Here is a 17,138-nt window from a genome sequence, read left to right as displayed (position 1 = left end):
ACATTATGAAAAAGTTGGAGGTGCAGAGTGAAACACCCTTACACTTTTTCCATTGTCACGGAATATGATATCACTTTGATAAGTAATAAATTTTTATTTTTAAGAAAATTAAAATAAATAATTAAAAAAGTTGAAAAAAGTAAAAAAAAAAAATAAGAACTCACTGACTGACATATAACATATATCTAACATTATTGCCACAATATTAACATAAAAAATCTAATTGCATATAATTTATCAAAATAAAATCCAAATTAGTACGCATAAAAAAAACAATATAACAAAACTAACTAAATGACTTGGATGGATACTTCACTCTTTTTTTAAGTTCATAGTCACCATTTTGATTTAAATTCATATTTAAAGTGATCCGTTAATTCTAAATATACCATTTAAAAGATAACTTTAGTTGATGATTTTTTTTATTCCTTTTCAAGTCTCCCTTTTTTTAAAATATTTTATTTATTTAACTAGTGGTCTTAAATTTTGAAGATGAATCTTTAGACCAGTGACAAAATTTTGAATAATTTGAAAAATCCTGATATATATTTTTAATGGTTGGAACACATATAGATTCACATATAAAAGATTCTCTAACAATTAAATTATTAAAAAAATTTGGATATTATTGAGTGAGAGAGAATGTGTATGAGTGTAAGAGTCTATTCCTTGAGAAATACCATATACATTTATGGAATTTTTTTTTTGCATTAAGTCCACTTTATAAAATAATTAACGTAATATCAAATAATATCAATAAAATAAACACTTATATCAGATAAGTATTAATAAAAATAAGGTTTAAACTCTTTAATTGTCCTTATTTATGTGGGTTTTTCCCAGTTTGATCTCCGACTTATTAGAATCTCCAATTGAATCCTTAAAAATACTAATTTGAATCAATTGAGTCCTTACCGTTAAATTTATTTAACAAAGTTAAATTTTTGATAAACTGAAACGTTGACGTGGAAATTTTTGCCATGTCACTCCTGCCACGTTAGCTCATCTTCTCCAAACAGCAAAACCCTAAGTGCCTTACAGAATTCATTTAGAGCAAATTGAAAAGAGGGAAAAACAACCTCGGAGAGAGCTGAGGCGAGAGATTAGATCGGGAGGGAAGAGAGAGGGATCGAAGAAGTATTGTTTGAGGCGAATGGCTTGGTCGTCTCGGCCGTCGTCGAGAAGCTCGTGAAGAAGCTTGAATGCGGTGAGAACGTGTTCTCCTCCAACAGAAAATTCACCACGCCGTCCATTTTCTCCTTCTTCCCAATTCCTCATATCAAAACCCTCTCTCAACCGCTCACTCTCTGATCTGAGGCCATTTAATTGAACACCACACTGTGACCCAGATCGTCTCGTAGCCGGCGACAGCGAGGGCGATGACAACGTCGACCATGACGTCGAAGAGGTTGCGGTAGCGGACGCCGATGGTGAAGTCGTTGCAGAAGTTGAAAGGGTATTCTTGGAAGAGCGCGATGTCGAGGGGGATCTCGGGGTTCAAAGGGTAGAGGTTGTAAGGCTAGAGGTTGATCAAGAAGCAGGAATCTGTATCCTGCAAGAATTGGAGGAGCGGACCGAAGAGTGTGATCCCCGGGGGTTCTTGAAACTGTGCCTTTGAGGTTGGGAACGGGGATGACAGGGCGGTGTAGAGCTCTAGTGAGATGGTGGTGATTTTGACAGGGCCAGAAGAAATGAACATCTTATTTTCTTGGATGTGGGGACACTATTCAATTATATAGAAATGTTTAGTTGCCACTATCTTGTTCATTTTGCTTAACAGTTAAATATTTTAGTGTTTAGGATGCAGTGAAGAGTTGTTGAATGATAAAGAGAATCGACATTTTGTGTTTAAGGAACCTGTGAGTACGTGCTCAGAACTTCTGAACAAAAATACCTTTATCACATAAAATAGAGGGGCTATCGAACTTCATCATGGAGAAATGCTCACTTCCTCAAAAATAAAATTACAACTTTTCCTAATTAATGAAATAACTCGCATAGGACTTGAAAAGGTCACTCGTTGGTTTGTGTAGCATTTTGGCAGATTGAGGGATCTCGCCTTCAGTTGCTGGAGGCCACCGGAGATGTGCCCCACCTCCTAGGAGTGGTGGTTGGAGGAGTCCCTGGAGCGGAGTAGGTGACGCCGAGGGATAGGGAAGGGCGTGAGGGAGGAGGCAGAGAAATCAAAGAGCCACGTGTTCAAAAATTGACGCATCACCTTCCACCTGTGCAAAAATTTAACTCCGTTAAGTAAATTTAACGGTAAGGACTCAAATGATTCAAATTAGCATTTTTAAGGATTCAATTGGGGATTCTAATAATAATGTGTTACTTTACTCTAAATAATAATAACACGTGATATAATCAAAATGATGATATTTATAATGATTATAGTTAATATGTAAGTATGTGTTTCGATAGACATATTTTATTCTGTTTAAAAATAATGAGGTTTATTGATTCTTATTGAGCTATATTTTTTAATACGTTTATTAAACAGGATAAATACACTGTTATTTTCAAAATTCAACAATACTCTAATTATTCTTTTATACTTTTAACTTAGTTTTTAATTTATTTCTCTGTATATATTGCCATGATATAAAATGCAAATAGTAAAGTAATAAATCTTATAAACATATTATTAAAATTAAGAAGACATTATATTTGTAGATCTAAATTCAAACTGAAATATTATTATTACTTAATTTTCTTCAAGGGTGATATTTAAATTTAGTCTAATTAAGGCGTGTATTAAATTAAAATTTTATAAGTTTTTTGAATGACTATGATTTATCATCAAAAATTGATTATTAAATTAATAAAAAAAGGTTTGGATTTAAGCATGATTATTACGATTACACTACTAATTAGAACATTACATATTTAATATTAAAGAAAAAACAACATATAATAAACATAAACACATATGCATAAATAAATAGACACCTATACATAAATCACACACAACTAGTGCTCCACAAAGTTTAACTCTCACAAATAGCTCTAACTATAGAAACAAAACTTAGATTAATAATTTGAATATACTCTCATAATCACAAAAGAGCATAGTTTCATATCGAGATATCTAGAGTCACGTACCAAATAGTGACTCAAGAAATAAAGTAAAAGAGAAACTTCCTTTAATCACAAATTTGATTGGTTGGTTGCATTGTCTTTTACACCAAAAATTCTAAGGTTAGTTTAAATATTCAAAGAGATGAAAAATGGATTCATAATCTTAAAAAGAAGACCGAAAAAGATTTAGAGAAAAAAATCTAGAATTTTTTTTAAAAAAATATGACTTTTATAAAATGAAATTCAACTAATACAAATTTCTATTTAATTTAAATTTTTAATAATAAAATAATGGAATATCATTTAGAAAATCATTTATACTTTTAAACAATTTTATAGATTGTTAAATTAGTTCTTTGGTTACTTTTTTTTATAAAATTTTTAATTAAAAATATTTATTTTTAAAATATTCAAAAAATATATTGTATTGTTTGATGTTGAAATTTTGAAAATTTTAAAAATTCATAAATACACATTTAAGTAATAAAATATCAAAAATTAAATATAATTATTTTATTTTTGTTTATTAGGTTTTGATTGGATTTAGTCGAGTTTTGAATTGAATATATGCATTCGTGTATCTAACTAGTAAGAAATCGCTAACGTCATGACGGATTCAATCATAAAAAAACCCAATTTTTTCCAAAGAATAACAAAATATATTTTAACATTCTTGAAATTTTAAAAGACTCTGGTTTTTCTACTTATTTTTTATAATACTTTTTGCTTACTGTAATTAAAATTATATTTTCTAATTAAGTATGTAATTTAGTATGCTAATGTTATTATTTTATAATCCTTTTTATATTCACGTAATTTGGTAGCATTTTGTCGTAACAAAGTAACTATAATTTGTCTTGTTTTCTCTAAATACACGGAAATATAGTTTGATAAAATCGTTTCAAATAATAGTGGTCCGAATTTTAAAATATTTGAAAGTTCAAATTAAGTATTTAAATCATAGAAGTATTTTTAGAATCTAAGGAGGTTTTTAAAAGCTCTTTTCAAATCTCAATTTTTTAAAATATGCTGGGCCTTTTTTATTAATAAAAGTCTATTGAAATTTGAATGTTGTAGGCCTCCTGAAAATGTTTTTTTAACTCCACTTATACCTATTAATAATCTATTTTTATTTTCATCATTACAAATCTAATTTTTGTATTTATAGAGAAAGAAAAACAGTAAAAGGTAAAATAGTAGATATAAAGTTTATGTAAGAATTGATTAGGTGTCAAAATAATATTGTCATAGTTTAGTGGATATTTGATTTTTAATATATTTGATTTTTAATTTATGAGATTGATTTATTAATTTTTTGACCAATAAGTGTATCTGTAAGACAGATACCCTAAGGAAGGGTGGTGTGTGAAAGAAAGAGTCCAACTGTGCCGGCGCGTCTTTCTCAGTCTCCCTCTTTGACTCTATTACGCGCTCAGATAACCCGACTACTATATAATCATCTTCAAACCCTTTCTTCATTCCACACCAAAATCAAAAACACTTTCATTTCTTCTTCTTCTTCCACTTTCTCTGCTACTTTCGATCATACGCCTCATATACACTACATAACTACTTTCTATCCAACTCAGCATGACTGTAAAAGGGTTTTTTGAAGGTGGCGTTGCTTCCATCGTTGCAGGTTGCTCCACCCACCCACTCGACCTCATCAAAGTTCGCATGCAGCTTCAAGAAACGCACAACCTCCGCCCCGCGTTTGCGTTTCACGCGTCCACTCCAATGCCGCCTCCGCCTCCTTCCGGTCCTATATCAGTCGGCGTCCGAATCGTCCAGTCGGAGGGCGTCGCCGCGCTCTTTTCCGGCGTTTCCGCCACAATGCTCCGTCAGACGCTGTACTCCACCACCCGTATGGGTCTCTACGACGTGCTCAAGCGCCATTGGACCGACCCCGAGCAGGGCACCATGCCCCTCTCGCGAAAGATAACGGCGGGCCTGATCGCCGGAGGGATCGGCGCAGCCGTGGGGAACCCTGCCGACGTGGCCATGGTGCGCATGCAGGCCGATGGGCGGGCTCCGGCGGCTGAGCGGCGCAACTACAAGGGTGTGTTCGACGCGATACGGCGCATGAGCAACCAGGAGGGGGTTGGCAGCCTGTGGCGCGGCTCAGCGCTTACGGTGAACCGCGCGATGATCGTGACGGCTTCTCAGTTGGCGTCGTACGACCAGTTTAAGGAAACTATCCTCGGACACGGGTGGATGGAGGATGGGCTTGGGACCCACGTGGCAGCGAGCTTTGCGGCGGGTTTTGTGGCTTCTGTTGCATCGAATCCTATTGATGTTATAAAGACAAGGGTGATGAACATGAAGGTTGAGGCTTACAATGGGGCCTTCGATTGTGCTCTGAAGACTGTTAGGGCTGAAGGACCTCTTGCCCTTTATAAGGGTTTCATCCCTACAATCTCAAGGCAGGGTCCTTTTACCGTCGTGCTCTTTGTCACCCTCGAACAAGTCAGGAAGCTGCTCAAGGAGTTTTGACTTTTGATATTCACCTCCTATTCAATACTCATTCATTGGTTGAGATGCATATTCAGATGATGACGAACCATTTGTAACCTTTGATTCTTTTTATTTAATGATTAGTTATTGAGGTTTTGGAACTTGGAGGACTACCTTCTTTAGATTCGTATTTTCATATTCCTTCTTAAGAGATTCATTGAATCCGATTATATGTAGACACAACAATGAAATTCCGAATTAAAAAATTTGGTATAACAAAGGAATTAGGACCAAGTTTATCTGCCTAGTGCTTTGCCAGCTTATGCCAAACAACTCAAACGTTATTGCAGATACAAATACGATAATGTAAATGCAAATCATCATGCTGCTCAATGAGCAAGTAAAATCAGCATGCTAGGTTACAAACAGTCTGGCTTATGTCACGGGAAAGGTTTAACTATGCCTTGCACATGGTGCTTTTGGGAGAAAATGAATGCTTCTCTCGTTTGAATAAGGAGGGATCGTGTGACAATCTTATCAAAGAGAGTCTTCTCACTGTATTTTATAAATCACACAAAACATTGTTGAAAGACATAAGCAAATCCCAACATGGACAACAATAACACTGAATGCATGTGGATTTTGTTTTGGAAGAAAAGAAGACTGATTGGCCTTACAATCACCGGCCTTTGTCCACATTATATGTCTGATGGCCATCTGACCTTCCTCTTTCCAAGTGTTTTGCTTGTTGATTCCATCCATCAGTGTGGTGGGCTGGATGACTGTCTGATTTTTTAAGTTTGTCTGATGAACTGTGTTGGGATAATTTTCCTTTGCTTGATCCTTTGTCTGATGATTCTGACCCCTTACCTTTTTCTTGGCTTGGCACAGAGTGAGCTTCAGACCCTCCATATGTTTTGGGTGATGGAAGTGTTTGATGACGCTCAGACCCTTTTCCTTTTTCCGCATTGTGTGACGAGCGACTTGAGTCTCGCCCCTTATCCAAGTTTTGGAGTTCATTTGCAATCTGATTTCGGGCCACCTTCAAAAGGTTCAGTCTGGTTGTCAGTTTTGTGAGTGCAGAAGGAGTGGAATTTCCTCCCTGTTGTGAAAGCATTTTGAATAAATAAGTCTATCTAGTCTATCTCTAGTCCTATTAATTTGCAGTATCAAGGTTTATCCCAGTGAAAAGTACATGAGAAACTATTTAGTTAAGAGGCTAAAAGGTAGGCAGCTATCTTCCATAGAAACTCAAATTTTACCTTGCATTAAATAACTAAATGTTATAAGAAGTGAAAATGATGCTGGAATAGAAAATAACATGGATAAAAAGTTATTACGTTCTTTCCATGAAAAATGTCATCTGAAATTAATTTGTTAGAATAGGAGCTTGAAACTTGATAACATAGAAGAAAATGTTGGAGCTACTTGAACTAGATCAAAACTAGATCGCTGGAACTAGATCAAGTTTACGAAACATACCTCGCCCTTTGAACTTGATCGCTTGGAGCTACTTGGTGGGTGTTTGTTTGGTAAAGGTGTTGACTCTGGCTTTCGTTCAGTGTCACTTTCTGCTCCGACAGTATGAGTGTCCTGTTGTTGGGCCATTACCGTACCCTGGTTTAAGAAATGATAAAATGCAAGTTACTATCATCGTTTTTAGCAAATATACTTTATTTCTAGTATAAAGCCACATGAAAAATAAATCAAAGATCGTCTTTGGCTTTAAAACGAGAAAAGCTTAGAGGTAACAACGTAAGAAAGATGCAATTGTGGTCTAGCAAATATAAACACCATAAATAAATATGTTCGGGAGAAAGACAAAACGTTCTATGGAGTTCAAATGAGTAACCAGATAAAGCATGTCTGGGTGGGATATTGATTTCCTATGACAGTATAGAAAGACAAAACAAGACCTGAGCCTTTTTTATTATATTATTGAGTTACTTTTGGTTTTGAAAGTATCAATCATATACTTAACGATGAGTTTATGGACTCTCCCTGCAATATTGCTCTTAAAGATCGAAATTTCTGCAAGTGGCAGATACTTTGGAATAAATCCTACATCGTTACTGTAGATTTACCTTACTTATTGATCTATCAGATTGTGTTGAGGCAGCAGCTTCAGCATCTGCCTTGTATTTTCTGCTAATACAAGTAAAATTTAATTATCCATACAATTTCTATGGAAAAAGAAACAGTTAAGTGGAAACAAAAAACCAAGCAAATAGAACAGTCAAAAGCCAAAAGGACTTCCACACAGTCGTGCGAAACAAAAAAAAGTTGTATAAACATTGAAGCAATTAGGCGTTCGAGATTTTAAAGAAGAAGAAGAAGAAATGCAATATCAAACATAAGAGTAAGGATAAACATACAATCTTCTTTCCTGATTTGACATCTGTCGTGGTTGATTCGAGAACTCTGAAGTAGTCCCAATATTCCTTTCAAGTTGTGCATTAAGCCTAGCCACAAGTTCCCCAACCTTCCACTCTAAACTGGCAAGATCTGCTTCTACCAGTGCTAATTCCTCAAGCTCTGCTTTGTTCTGTATAAGATTCAGATATCATGAAAGAGTTGCATGGTCAAAACTCAAACCGTCTTTGACTGAATTTGGCAAGACTTTTCACCAATATTGGGTAAATCATAAGAGTCCTACCTCGAGAGCTGCCCGAGAATTCTTTTCCTTATTCAACTGTTCATGTAGTCTAGCAACCTGCGAAAAGAAAATTTAGAAAACAAAATCTCAATTTATTTGCATGAAGGAAGACGGTAACTTGTCTCATAATGCACATACTTCCTGCTCAAGAGAAAGACGACGCTCGTCCAAGGCTTTCTTTTGATTATCCACTTGAGATTGCAGCTCTGCATTTGCCTTCACCTACAACCCAACTCATCAATTGACTTGAAAAAAATTCATAGACATTGAACAATCTGATTCAGAAAGGAGTTCAAGAACATACCTGCTCTGCAATTTGAGTTTGTAATTCTGACCTGGATGCTTCAAGCCTTTCAATTTCATCCCTACCGTTAGAAACATAAATTAGTTACACAAAAACATGAAGAAACTAACGACAGACATGCACACTCTATGCTCCTCCTTAAATCAAAGTGTTAACAGCAAGTTATGATAAACATTTAGAACCACTAAGATTAGCTTTCTCTGAATTTATATTTAAGAGGCAGTAAACTTCCAGAAGTTATGGACGAGGTTACTCTAACATTAAAGATTTTGACGCAGAAAGATAGTCAGAAGAAGGAATTTTTTCTTGCCTACTCAACTTTCCTAGTTTTTAACGAAAGAATGAAAACAAACTAACGGATTTTGATCTTTCCGTATGGGTATAATACTAGATTCTTGTTGACATAAATTCAAGCATACAAATATGTGATAAATCAGTTAGGCAGAAGCGTTAGATCCTTCAATTGCGTAGTTGAGAGATGCATATATAGACTACAAATTAGAAAAAATAGGAACAATATAAGAGCAAGATAATTGCATACAATTGATAGATGTCAATTACTTACTCGTCTTCTATAGAAATATCAATGGATTCCATGGAAAGATTCTTCCTTGCCTGCGAAGAATGCAAAAGAATAGAGAAACCACTAACTAATTTAACTCAAAGAAAAGCAACTAAACGGAAGTAAAATTTAAAATTAAAAGAAAATAAAATTAACCGACTTAAGGCTAGTGCCAAAGACATAACTGGCAAGATAAAAAAAATCATAGCACCAATTTTTAAATATTTACTTACTGAGGTGCGCCCCAATGTGGTGCGATGACGAGGTGCTGGGCCATTGGACATGGTGTTGGATTTCTTTATAGCAGGGCCTGGAGAATTTAAATTTTGCAATGCAGCTTCATCAATAGCATTTCCTACTTTATCAACACGCTTATTGGACTGATCACCGTAGTCAGTCTTCTTTGGACTCGTGAGATGTTCCGAGCTTTTGATATCTTTTTGTTCAGGCAGTGAGACTTCTAGTGACTTTGATGATAACTTTCGAGTGGCTTTAGATTTTTCAGTCAAAACTGAGGATTTCGAACTTGAACTAGCATGGTCATGCTCCTGTTCATTACCAAAAACAATTAAATAAGAATTTTCGCCCTTCCTCTCTCCTCCTAGATCTCCACATAACAGTGAATACAGCCACATAAGTAAGTCTTGGAGGAAAAAATGTAGGGATGCTCAATGAACACATCAACATTATAAAATCAGTTCAAATAATAATCAAGGATATTGAAGTAGTTTTAGAGCTGGGGTTGGGCCCAACTGAAGATAGGAAGTGAACATTGAAAGAAGAAATTGTGGAAAGATCTAAGGTAAATTAATTACTATGCGATGTTCATTAGGCCAAAGAGATTACATATCTTTCCTTCTAGGAATTAAGAAATTCAGTACAAATACTTCTTTTAGTTTATCTTTTTTGCATTTATATGAATAATTAATGATAACCATGTCACTTCTTGTCTAATCGTAGATTCGTTTGAATGAAATAGTACCAAATAACAAGAAAAGTCCCGAAAGAATTTTGAACATAAATACTTTTTCAGTGATCGCGAAATAAATAAAATCAGGTTTGAACCTCATAATCGGCCTCTGAATCTTCAGTTCCACTGTACGATTCACTGACAAGATCATCTTCTCCTTCACTATCATGTACTGATTCGTCATCATCTTCTTCTTCATCATACTCTTCATCATCATCATAAGACACCTCATCATCAGTTGCCTCGTCCTCACTCTCAGATCCACTCACTTCATCTGAGTCAGTGTATATGTCAGGGGACATGGAACCTTCCTGTTAGAACACTAAGAACTTAGCAATGTGAAGAGAAAATAGCAACAAAAATCAAGCATTAGCTCATTAGGCGGAGTCAGCTGCATGAATATTGAAATATTTGCAGAAATATTTCATGTCATGTATTCTCTAATGAAAAGGAATTCAACCAATAAGTAAGCAATGCTCTACTTCTTAACTAGAAGAAAAAAATTGTACCAGAGGCAAGTTCAATCAACATGCAAGCATAAAACGTCTAACAATGATTCAAGAGAGCGTATGAATACGACACAGTTTCATAATTTGTATATGGAAGCCATGAAAAAAAAAATAAAAACATAATTACCCCAAATATGTTGTTATATTCTTCTAATAAGGTTATACAAATTGCTTGAGCATGGTTTGCCGCAGCAGCAGCTTGTAAAAGTTGAAGAGAACCATCACCACCTACATCAAAATCATTTTCAATTTCACATTCTCCGGCCAAAAGGGGTCGAAGAAGTAAAGGCGCCATGCAAGCTGCCACAGCTGAGGAGCTCATTCTATTCACAGCTTTGCGTGAAGCCACACTTTGCATCATCATGAGTATTCTGTACAAGAATGAAATCAATAACTTACATTACCAAAACATGACCAGAAAAATAGACTAAGGGTATTCAATACTAGAGGTGGGCAAATGGCCCCAAGTCCGAGTAAACTTGAATAATTATATTCAATTTGCAGGTTAACCTGGAATTTTTGCAGTGCTTTTTGGACAATAATCAAACATTTAAAAGGCATGTTTACTACAAGCATGCTTGTCCTTTTTGTTTAACCGACTTTATCATAGATCATGGATTCAACGTAGATATTTGATTCATTAACTTTTGCAATTTAGTAGGTTTTTGACTGCACAAGACTACACCAAATCAACAATAATAACTCGATGATTAAACTAATAACTAAATAATAAGAGTACTCATTATAAACCTTAAAACTAAGCATATAAGATCACAAAAAGAAGAAGCAATAAATGGGTTGTAAATAAAACGAAATTAAATGAAAATAATATAAAGTTATCAATCAAACACCTTTGCAATAAGCGGCGATTTGGTTCTGGGAAAGTGTCGTTTATTGCTTCACGCATAGCAGCAACCCTACTACCACGCTCAGTTCCTAATTATTGCGGCAATTTCAAATAATGAAATATAATTAAACTTCATCATGGTATCTATAAAATTAAAAACAAAGTTATTGCGATATTTTCTAAATAAAATTAAACAATGAAGACGTTATTTCTTCTTTTGAATAGATTGTCAAATTTCAATGGAAAAACTTTTCATTTGACGACAATTAGAGAAAATAAACTTTACAAACAGAAGCATAAACAATGGGAAGAGTAAACTAAGTAAAGATGGAAAAACAAGATAAAACTTACGACAAGATTCTAACAGTGCTTTGCAACAAGATGCGGGGACTGGAGAAGATGGCAATTCGCGAAGTACATGCTAAAAATTTATAGAAATAAGAAATAATAACAATAATCTATTACTAACAAGGAATCATCACTTTGGTTTATCATGAAAATACCTTAATACAGTCTCCAATAACATGTGCATCCTCATCTGGAGAAAATTCAACTCTTCCTACAACCATGTGTCATAGCCAAGAGCATGAGATCTTATGAGTCATTTTGACCAAGAAAAAGGGAAAACTGCAGACCTTCATATTTTTCATCTATAGTATCATTTTTGAAAGATAGACCCATGCATATTAAATGCTTGTGAAAATGTTGAAGAAAATTTAGCTTAATGAAGTAGTCTTTTATTAGTTTACATATATGATAAGGAGTTCTCTTCTTCGTATACAACGCTCAACATATTACTTAAAGTACTTATTTGACAAAGCCTGAAATATAATTGAAGCTCTTAATGGCTAAACATATGAGAATATGTAGTTAAAAGATTAGCCATGACCAAAAGCAAAAACACAAACCTTGTTCATATTCCCGAACTCGACGTTCAACCTCATCAACATCAGCTGCTTGTCGCAAGATTCCTTCCACATTTGCTCCTATATTACAACATTCATTAGATTCATCATATGAAACACATTAACCTTTTACCAAAAACAGAAGCACTATTTTGTCTTGGTAATGGCTCAAGAAAAATAATTAACTTAAACTACTTTTAAGTTGTCACCTAATAAATTTTCTGTACACATACATATATATAAAGCCAGATAAAGAGAGAAAGAAAACCCACCATGCTCTTCGATGAATGTTAGGGCTTTCTCCAAGAATGATGGCGTTCCATCAACATCCTCCAAAGCAAGTAAAATTGGTCGACCAATAACAGTAGATTTAGCTGGTTCTCTATCCTTCACTATAGAAGTGCAGGAAAATCATATAAAAGAGAATTAGAAGTTATAGTCTTTTACTGTATTAAGCATAAGTATTATCGCACAAAAATTCACAACCAAGACACTCTATATATATTATAGAAGCAACCCAAATGACAGAAGAGACTCAATCAGATACCATTACCACCATCACTGTAGAGATATATGTGTAATGTTCATGTCAAGGATCAAATATTAAAGGAAACAAACTTAACAATAGTTGTTGTAATAAACATTTACGTGATGATAATAAAACTGTTTATTAAATCATTGTGTATAGATTTTGAACAACATTTTTAGTTTATGAGCCACGGGGTATGAACTCTGTGGCAAAATGCATTTGTAAAGCACAATTTTAACAAGAGCATACACTGGTTCACAGAAATATCAATTGAATCAGTCTGTTTGTTCCTGGGGATACCATTTTGCTCCGTTCCATTGGTAGCACTAGGTGCCAGTGCTAAAGCATTCTCAAGTGCAGTCTTCCACTCGTATAAATCCTCCATGGTTTCAGCCTACAACACCAACATTCTTTGTCTGAGTTTATCTTTGTCTGTGTTGAATCAATACTGGTCATACATATCATGCATATAGAGAACATAAAATTGAAGAGAAACAAAGCTATCTTTCTAATGAAAAAAAGAAAAATAAAGCACCTTAAGTGTGAATGCTCTTCCATCATGAACATCAGGAAATTGCACAGTCAAAAGTTTCTTATCTGCTTTGATAACAACACTACAAAATTTTACAAGAAAAGTTGCAGGAGGTCACGAAACTTTACAATACTGCTATTTTGACAATACAAACATAAAAGATTAAACAAAAATTACAGATGTGTAGATGTGAAAAACAAGCCCACCTGCCTGAATTGTTGAGGTCAATGCCTCCAAGGGTCAAATTAACTTCATTTCCCTTTTGAGGGATTGCATTCTCCAGAGCAAAAAAAAACAAATACGAATATGATTTAGAAACAGAAGAAATCTTAATAAACATGTTACTTCGCATGTTTGGTTATATTTATAAGGTTCATTTTTATTTCACACGACTCACTTAAAACTATTTATGATGAAATGATATAAAAAATCCATTTTTGGCAACGCAACAAGTTCAAAATCCTATCCAAAAAGTATAAGCAAGAAAGTTTGAAAGTATAACTTTATACAATAGTTAGTTAACATTCTACTTATCATTTCTAGTTTCTTGTTATCACAATAGATATCAATTTCAAGTGCAAGAAAATTCTATTATGATTTATGCTTAATCAGAACAATTAATAATGGAATAGTGCCTCAAGTGGGAGGATGCTACATATCCATAAAAAATTCAATATCATGCCAAATCATTATGTAAAAAGTATGATCACCATTTTTCTTCGTGAATAATTGTAAAATATTATGACTCTTATAAGATAATGATGAGTTTGATAATAAATATAATTACTTCCATTATCTACTGATATACTCTTACTCAAAGTAACTTCAACTTGAAAAACTAAACCCAGTACTAAAGCATTTGTTCTAAAATTGAATGAATCCGGCAATCAATTGAACCACGTGAATAAAGTAGATGCTAAAGAAATTACTTACTGGATCACTCCTGAAGAAAACAAGTGAAGTTTGTGTTAAAATAAACCATCTTTTCTTCCAAGATGTCCATCCAATTCCTATACATTAAGAAATACATGCTACATCATAAATAAGATCACGAACTCCTCAAACCTTTTGCCAAGTGTAGAAATCTAGTTTTTTATTTCAATAATACAATAAATTTTATAGAAACACGACAATTCAAATTTGGAAGAATTTAAAGAGGAGCCATTAGAGAAAAAAAATGCTAATGCTAATTGTAAAAGGCCTAAAAGGAAAAACAGTGATGTTGTAACATTTATTTTCTCATTTCTTGGGATAATTAACTATCCCCTTCCATTTACTATACGAATTTCCCCTTTATGATAACAAATTATATAAAACTTTGGTAAAAACATGCTACAATTACATCCAAAATGCTCTCAAGCCTAACAAAATTGTTAACTAGAGATAAGTGTTTAGCTTCTTAAAAGAAAATATGCAAGTTAATAGAGAAAAGCATACCTTTGGATGAAATGAAAAGTGGTCCACTCTTGAAAATCTGCAAAAGAAGAAATTACAGAAACTTAACAGAAGGATAACATGAACATGAAAACTTTATTCACTTCAAAATAGCTAAATTCAACAAAGATTTTTATTTTTCAAATTTTTGTGCCTTTTATCACCTGGGTAAGCTTAAAAATACAATATTCTTGAACTATGATAAAAGAAAAGTCTTGAGAAGAATGATTGTCACAACAAAGCATACCCATGTAAAGGATGAACATGGAGAAAAATTAATATTGTCAAATCATGGTTCCATTAAGCAAGAAAATGTTGAGTTGATCCAAATTCACACAAAATCACATGTTTGCAAAGGACAATTATTACCATATTGCCAGTGCCACCTTGAGAACGTTGTTGATGCTCTTGTGACCCAGGTTGGGAATAAGAATAAGAAGCACCACCATTTCCCTACAAAAGGAACAAGTAATTATTACATGTCTTTTTCTCCATTCACATATAGACATAATGACACATATGTATCTAAAAGTTCATTTTTTGAGGCACAACAATCTTCATTCTTTAGTTAATTCAAAACCAATAAGTGAAAAATATATTAAAAACACAAAAAGTTCCATGCGATAAAAGATATTAATAATATTTAATTTAAAAACCCTTCACCTGGGACAATTCTGCATTTGTGTTGGCCATATCTGTGATTCCAAAATCACAGAAGTATATCCAAGATGCTTACCTAGCAGAAATCACCACATTCAATTAATCAGACCCTGTAATGACAATGTAGTTTGATGATAATCACATGCATTAACATTAACATTAACATTACCAACCGAAAAAGTGTAAAAAAAAACGTTGATTTGGATGAAAATGCAGTATACCTGGCTTTGAGATCAATCAAACGCAACAAAGTGTGAAGAAGGAGAACATCTTAAGAGGTGTTGGAGGGAAAAAAACAAGAAAGAAAAAGCGTGAAAGTGAAAATAGTATTTGGATCTTTCTTTGTCTTTGGTTTTGTGTTTCTCTCTCTTCTCCAAATGGAAAGTTAGGCGAGAAATGTTTGGGTGGTTAATCAAAGACCAAAATCTTCAATGGCTAACGAGTCTTCTAATCTGTAACACATGGACACTTAACCTTAAAACACGAACCAAATGAAAGGAAATCATTAGCTAAGCTCCAATAACAATTCATTATTTGGTCGTTTCAACATTTCGGATATGAAAAATGATAATTTCACACATATCAATTTATTACATTCATTTAATACTACTTTTTTTATTTTATTTTTTAGGATATATTTGATGAAAAAAAAAGGTGAAACTTATATTATTTTGATTAAGAAAAAGATTGTGAGAAATAAAGAAGACAAGAAGAAAATTTATAAAAAATGGTGAGTAATTTATTTAGAGGGAGTGTTAAAAAAATGAATTTAAATTGTAAAAAATATTTATTTTTATTTTTGTAATTATAATTTCATTATTATTTTTTACTGGTATATAAATAAATTACACTAACTTAAACTTAATAATAACAGCAATGTTGGATTTTCAGGTGTGAGATTTTTAAATAAAGTCAATAATTTTTGAAAATTTTATAATTAAACAGAAATTTTAAGAAGCTATTAAAAAGGGTAATATTTTCTTTTATCCACGCCGTTTCTATTTTTTAAATATACAGCACCTTTTGAAAACATATTTACAGGCCTGTTTGATCCGATCTTGAAGAAAATGAAAACTCAATTAATAAATCAGTTTAATTTTGAAAACATTTTCATCAAAGTTTAAATTAAATCAATCCATAGGTAATATTTCAACCAGATCCAATGGTCTAATAGAATTTGAAGAATGTTCTGCCAAGGTATTCCATATTGTTATTATAGCATTTGATTGATGTATTGATTTCACAATAATGATTTCAAATAATAAATAACAATTTTTAATTAATTAGAAAGTAGAGTTGTACAAAATATTTGAAATGAGTTGAATTATTTAAAAGTTGTTATAATAAATTCATATACTAATTTAGTTTTTAGAAACTGAATTCTTTACAAATAAAATTGTTTGCACAAAGTATAACTATGAGATTCAAAAATATATTTTAAATATGATGTCCATTCGTAATAAGTTAAATTATTTATATCATTTAATTCAATCAAGTCTAATAGAGTTTATTTTAATTTGTTGAATCAATATGAAAATTAGAGAATAACATAATGCTTTTATCATATATTTTTATTACATATCATATTACACCATTTAATAAGAGTAACATAAGGATTTTATCATGGTAACAGATCAATTTGAAAAGTTAAATTCTCACTTCCTTAAAAACTTTTATGGGAAAGTTAATAAAAAAAGA

General features: G+C 33.1%; 2 protein-coding genes across 2 annotated transcripts; one reads left to right on the top strand and one right to left on the bottom strand.

Moving 5' to 3' along the window:
• Window positions 1–4,433: 4,433 nt before the first annotated feature.
• On the top strand, window positions 4,434–5,693 carry LOC108329919 (mitochondrial uncoupling protein 4). The gene has a single exon (XM_017564304.2). It carries the CDS (start codon window positions 4,669–4,671, stop codon window positions 5,569–5,571), a length of 903 nt encoding a protein of 300 aa, XP_017419793.2. The 5' UTR covers window positions 4,434–4,668; the 3' UTR covers window positions 5,572–5,693.
• Window positions 5,694–5,879: 186 nt separating this feature from the next.
• Window positions 5,880–15,509, bottom strand: LOC108329918 (rho GTPase-activating protein REN1). Its single transcript, XM_052875737.1, has 23 exons — window positions 15,444–15,509; window positions 15,150–15,233; window positions 14,784–14,820; window positions 14,280–14,356; window positions 13,553–13,623; window positions 13,350–13,428; window positions 13,115–13,208; window positions 12,558–12,677; window positions 12,289–12,366; window positions 11,884–11,939; window positions 11,732–11,801; window positions 11,385–11,469; window positions 10,661–10,904; window positions 10,120–10,335; window positions 9,288–9,602; window positions 9,058–9,107; window positions 8,493–8,553; window positions 8,327–8,410; window positions 8,189–8,245; window positions 7,908–8,077; window positions 7,617–7,680; window positions 7,015–7,149; window positions 5,880–6,634 (listed from the first exon to the last, which is right to left on the bottom strand). Exons 1-23 carry the CDS (start codon window positions 15,471–15,473, stop codon window positions 6,212–6,214), a joined length of 2,700 nt encoding a protein of 899 aa, XP_052731697.1. The 5' UTR covers window positions 15,474–15,509; the 3' UTR covers window positions 5,880–6,211.
• Between the last annotated feature and the right edge of the window lie 1,629 nt (window positions 15,510–17,138).

The sequence above is a fragment of the Vigna angularis genome, chromosome 4 (genome assembly GCF_016808095.1).
Source record: "Vigna angularis cultivar LongXiaoDou No.4 chromosome 4, ASM1680809v1, whole genome shotgun sequence".
Classification (NCBI taxonomy): Eukaryota; Viridiplantae; Streptophyta; class Magnoliopsida; order Fabales; family Fabaceae; genus Vigna; species Vigna angularis.
The sequence above is the reverse complement of the archived record's forward strand: the minus strand, read 5'-3'. Positions and strand labels throughout refer to the sequence as shown.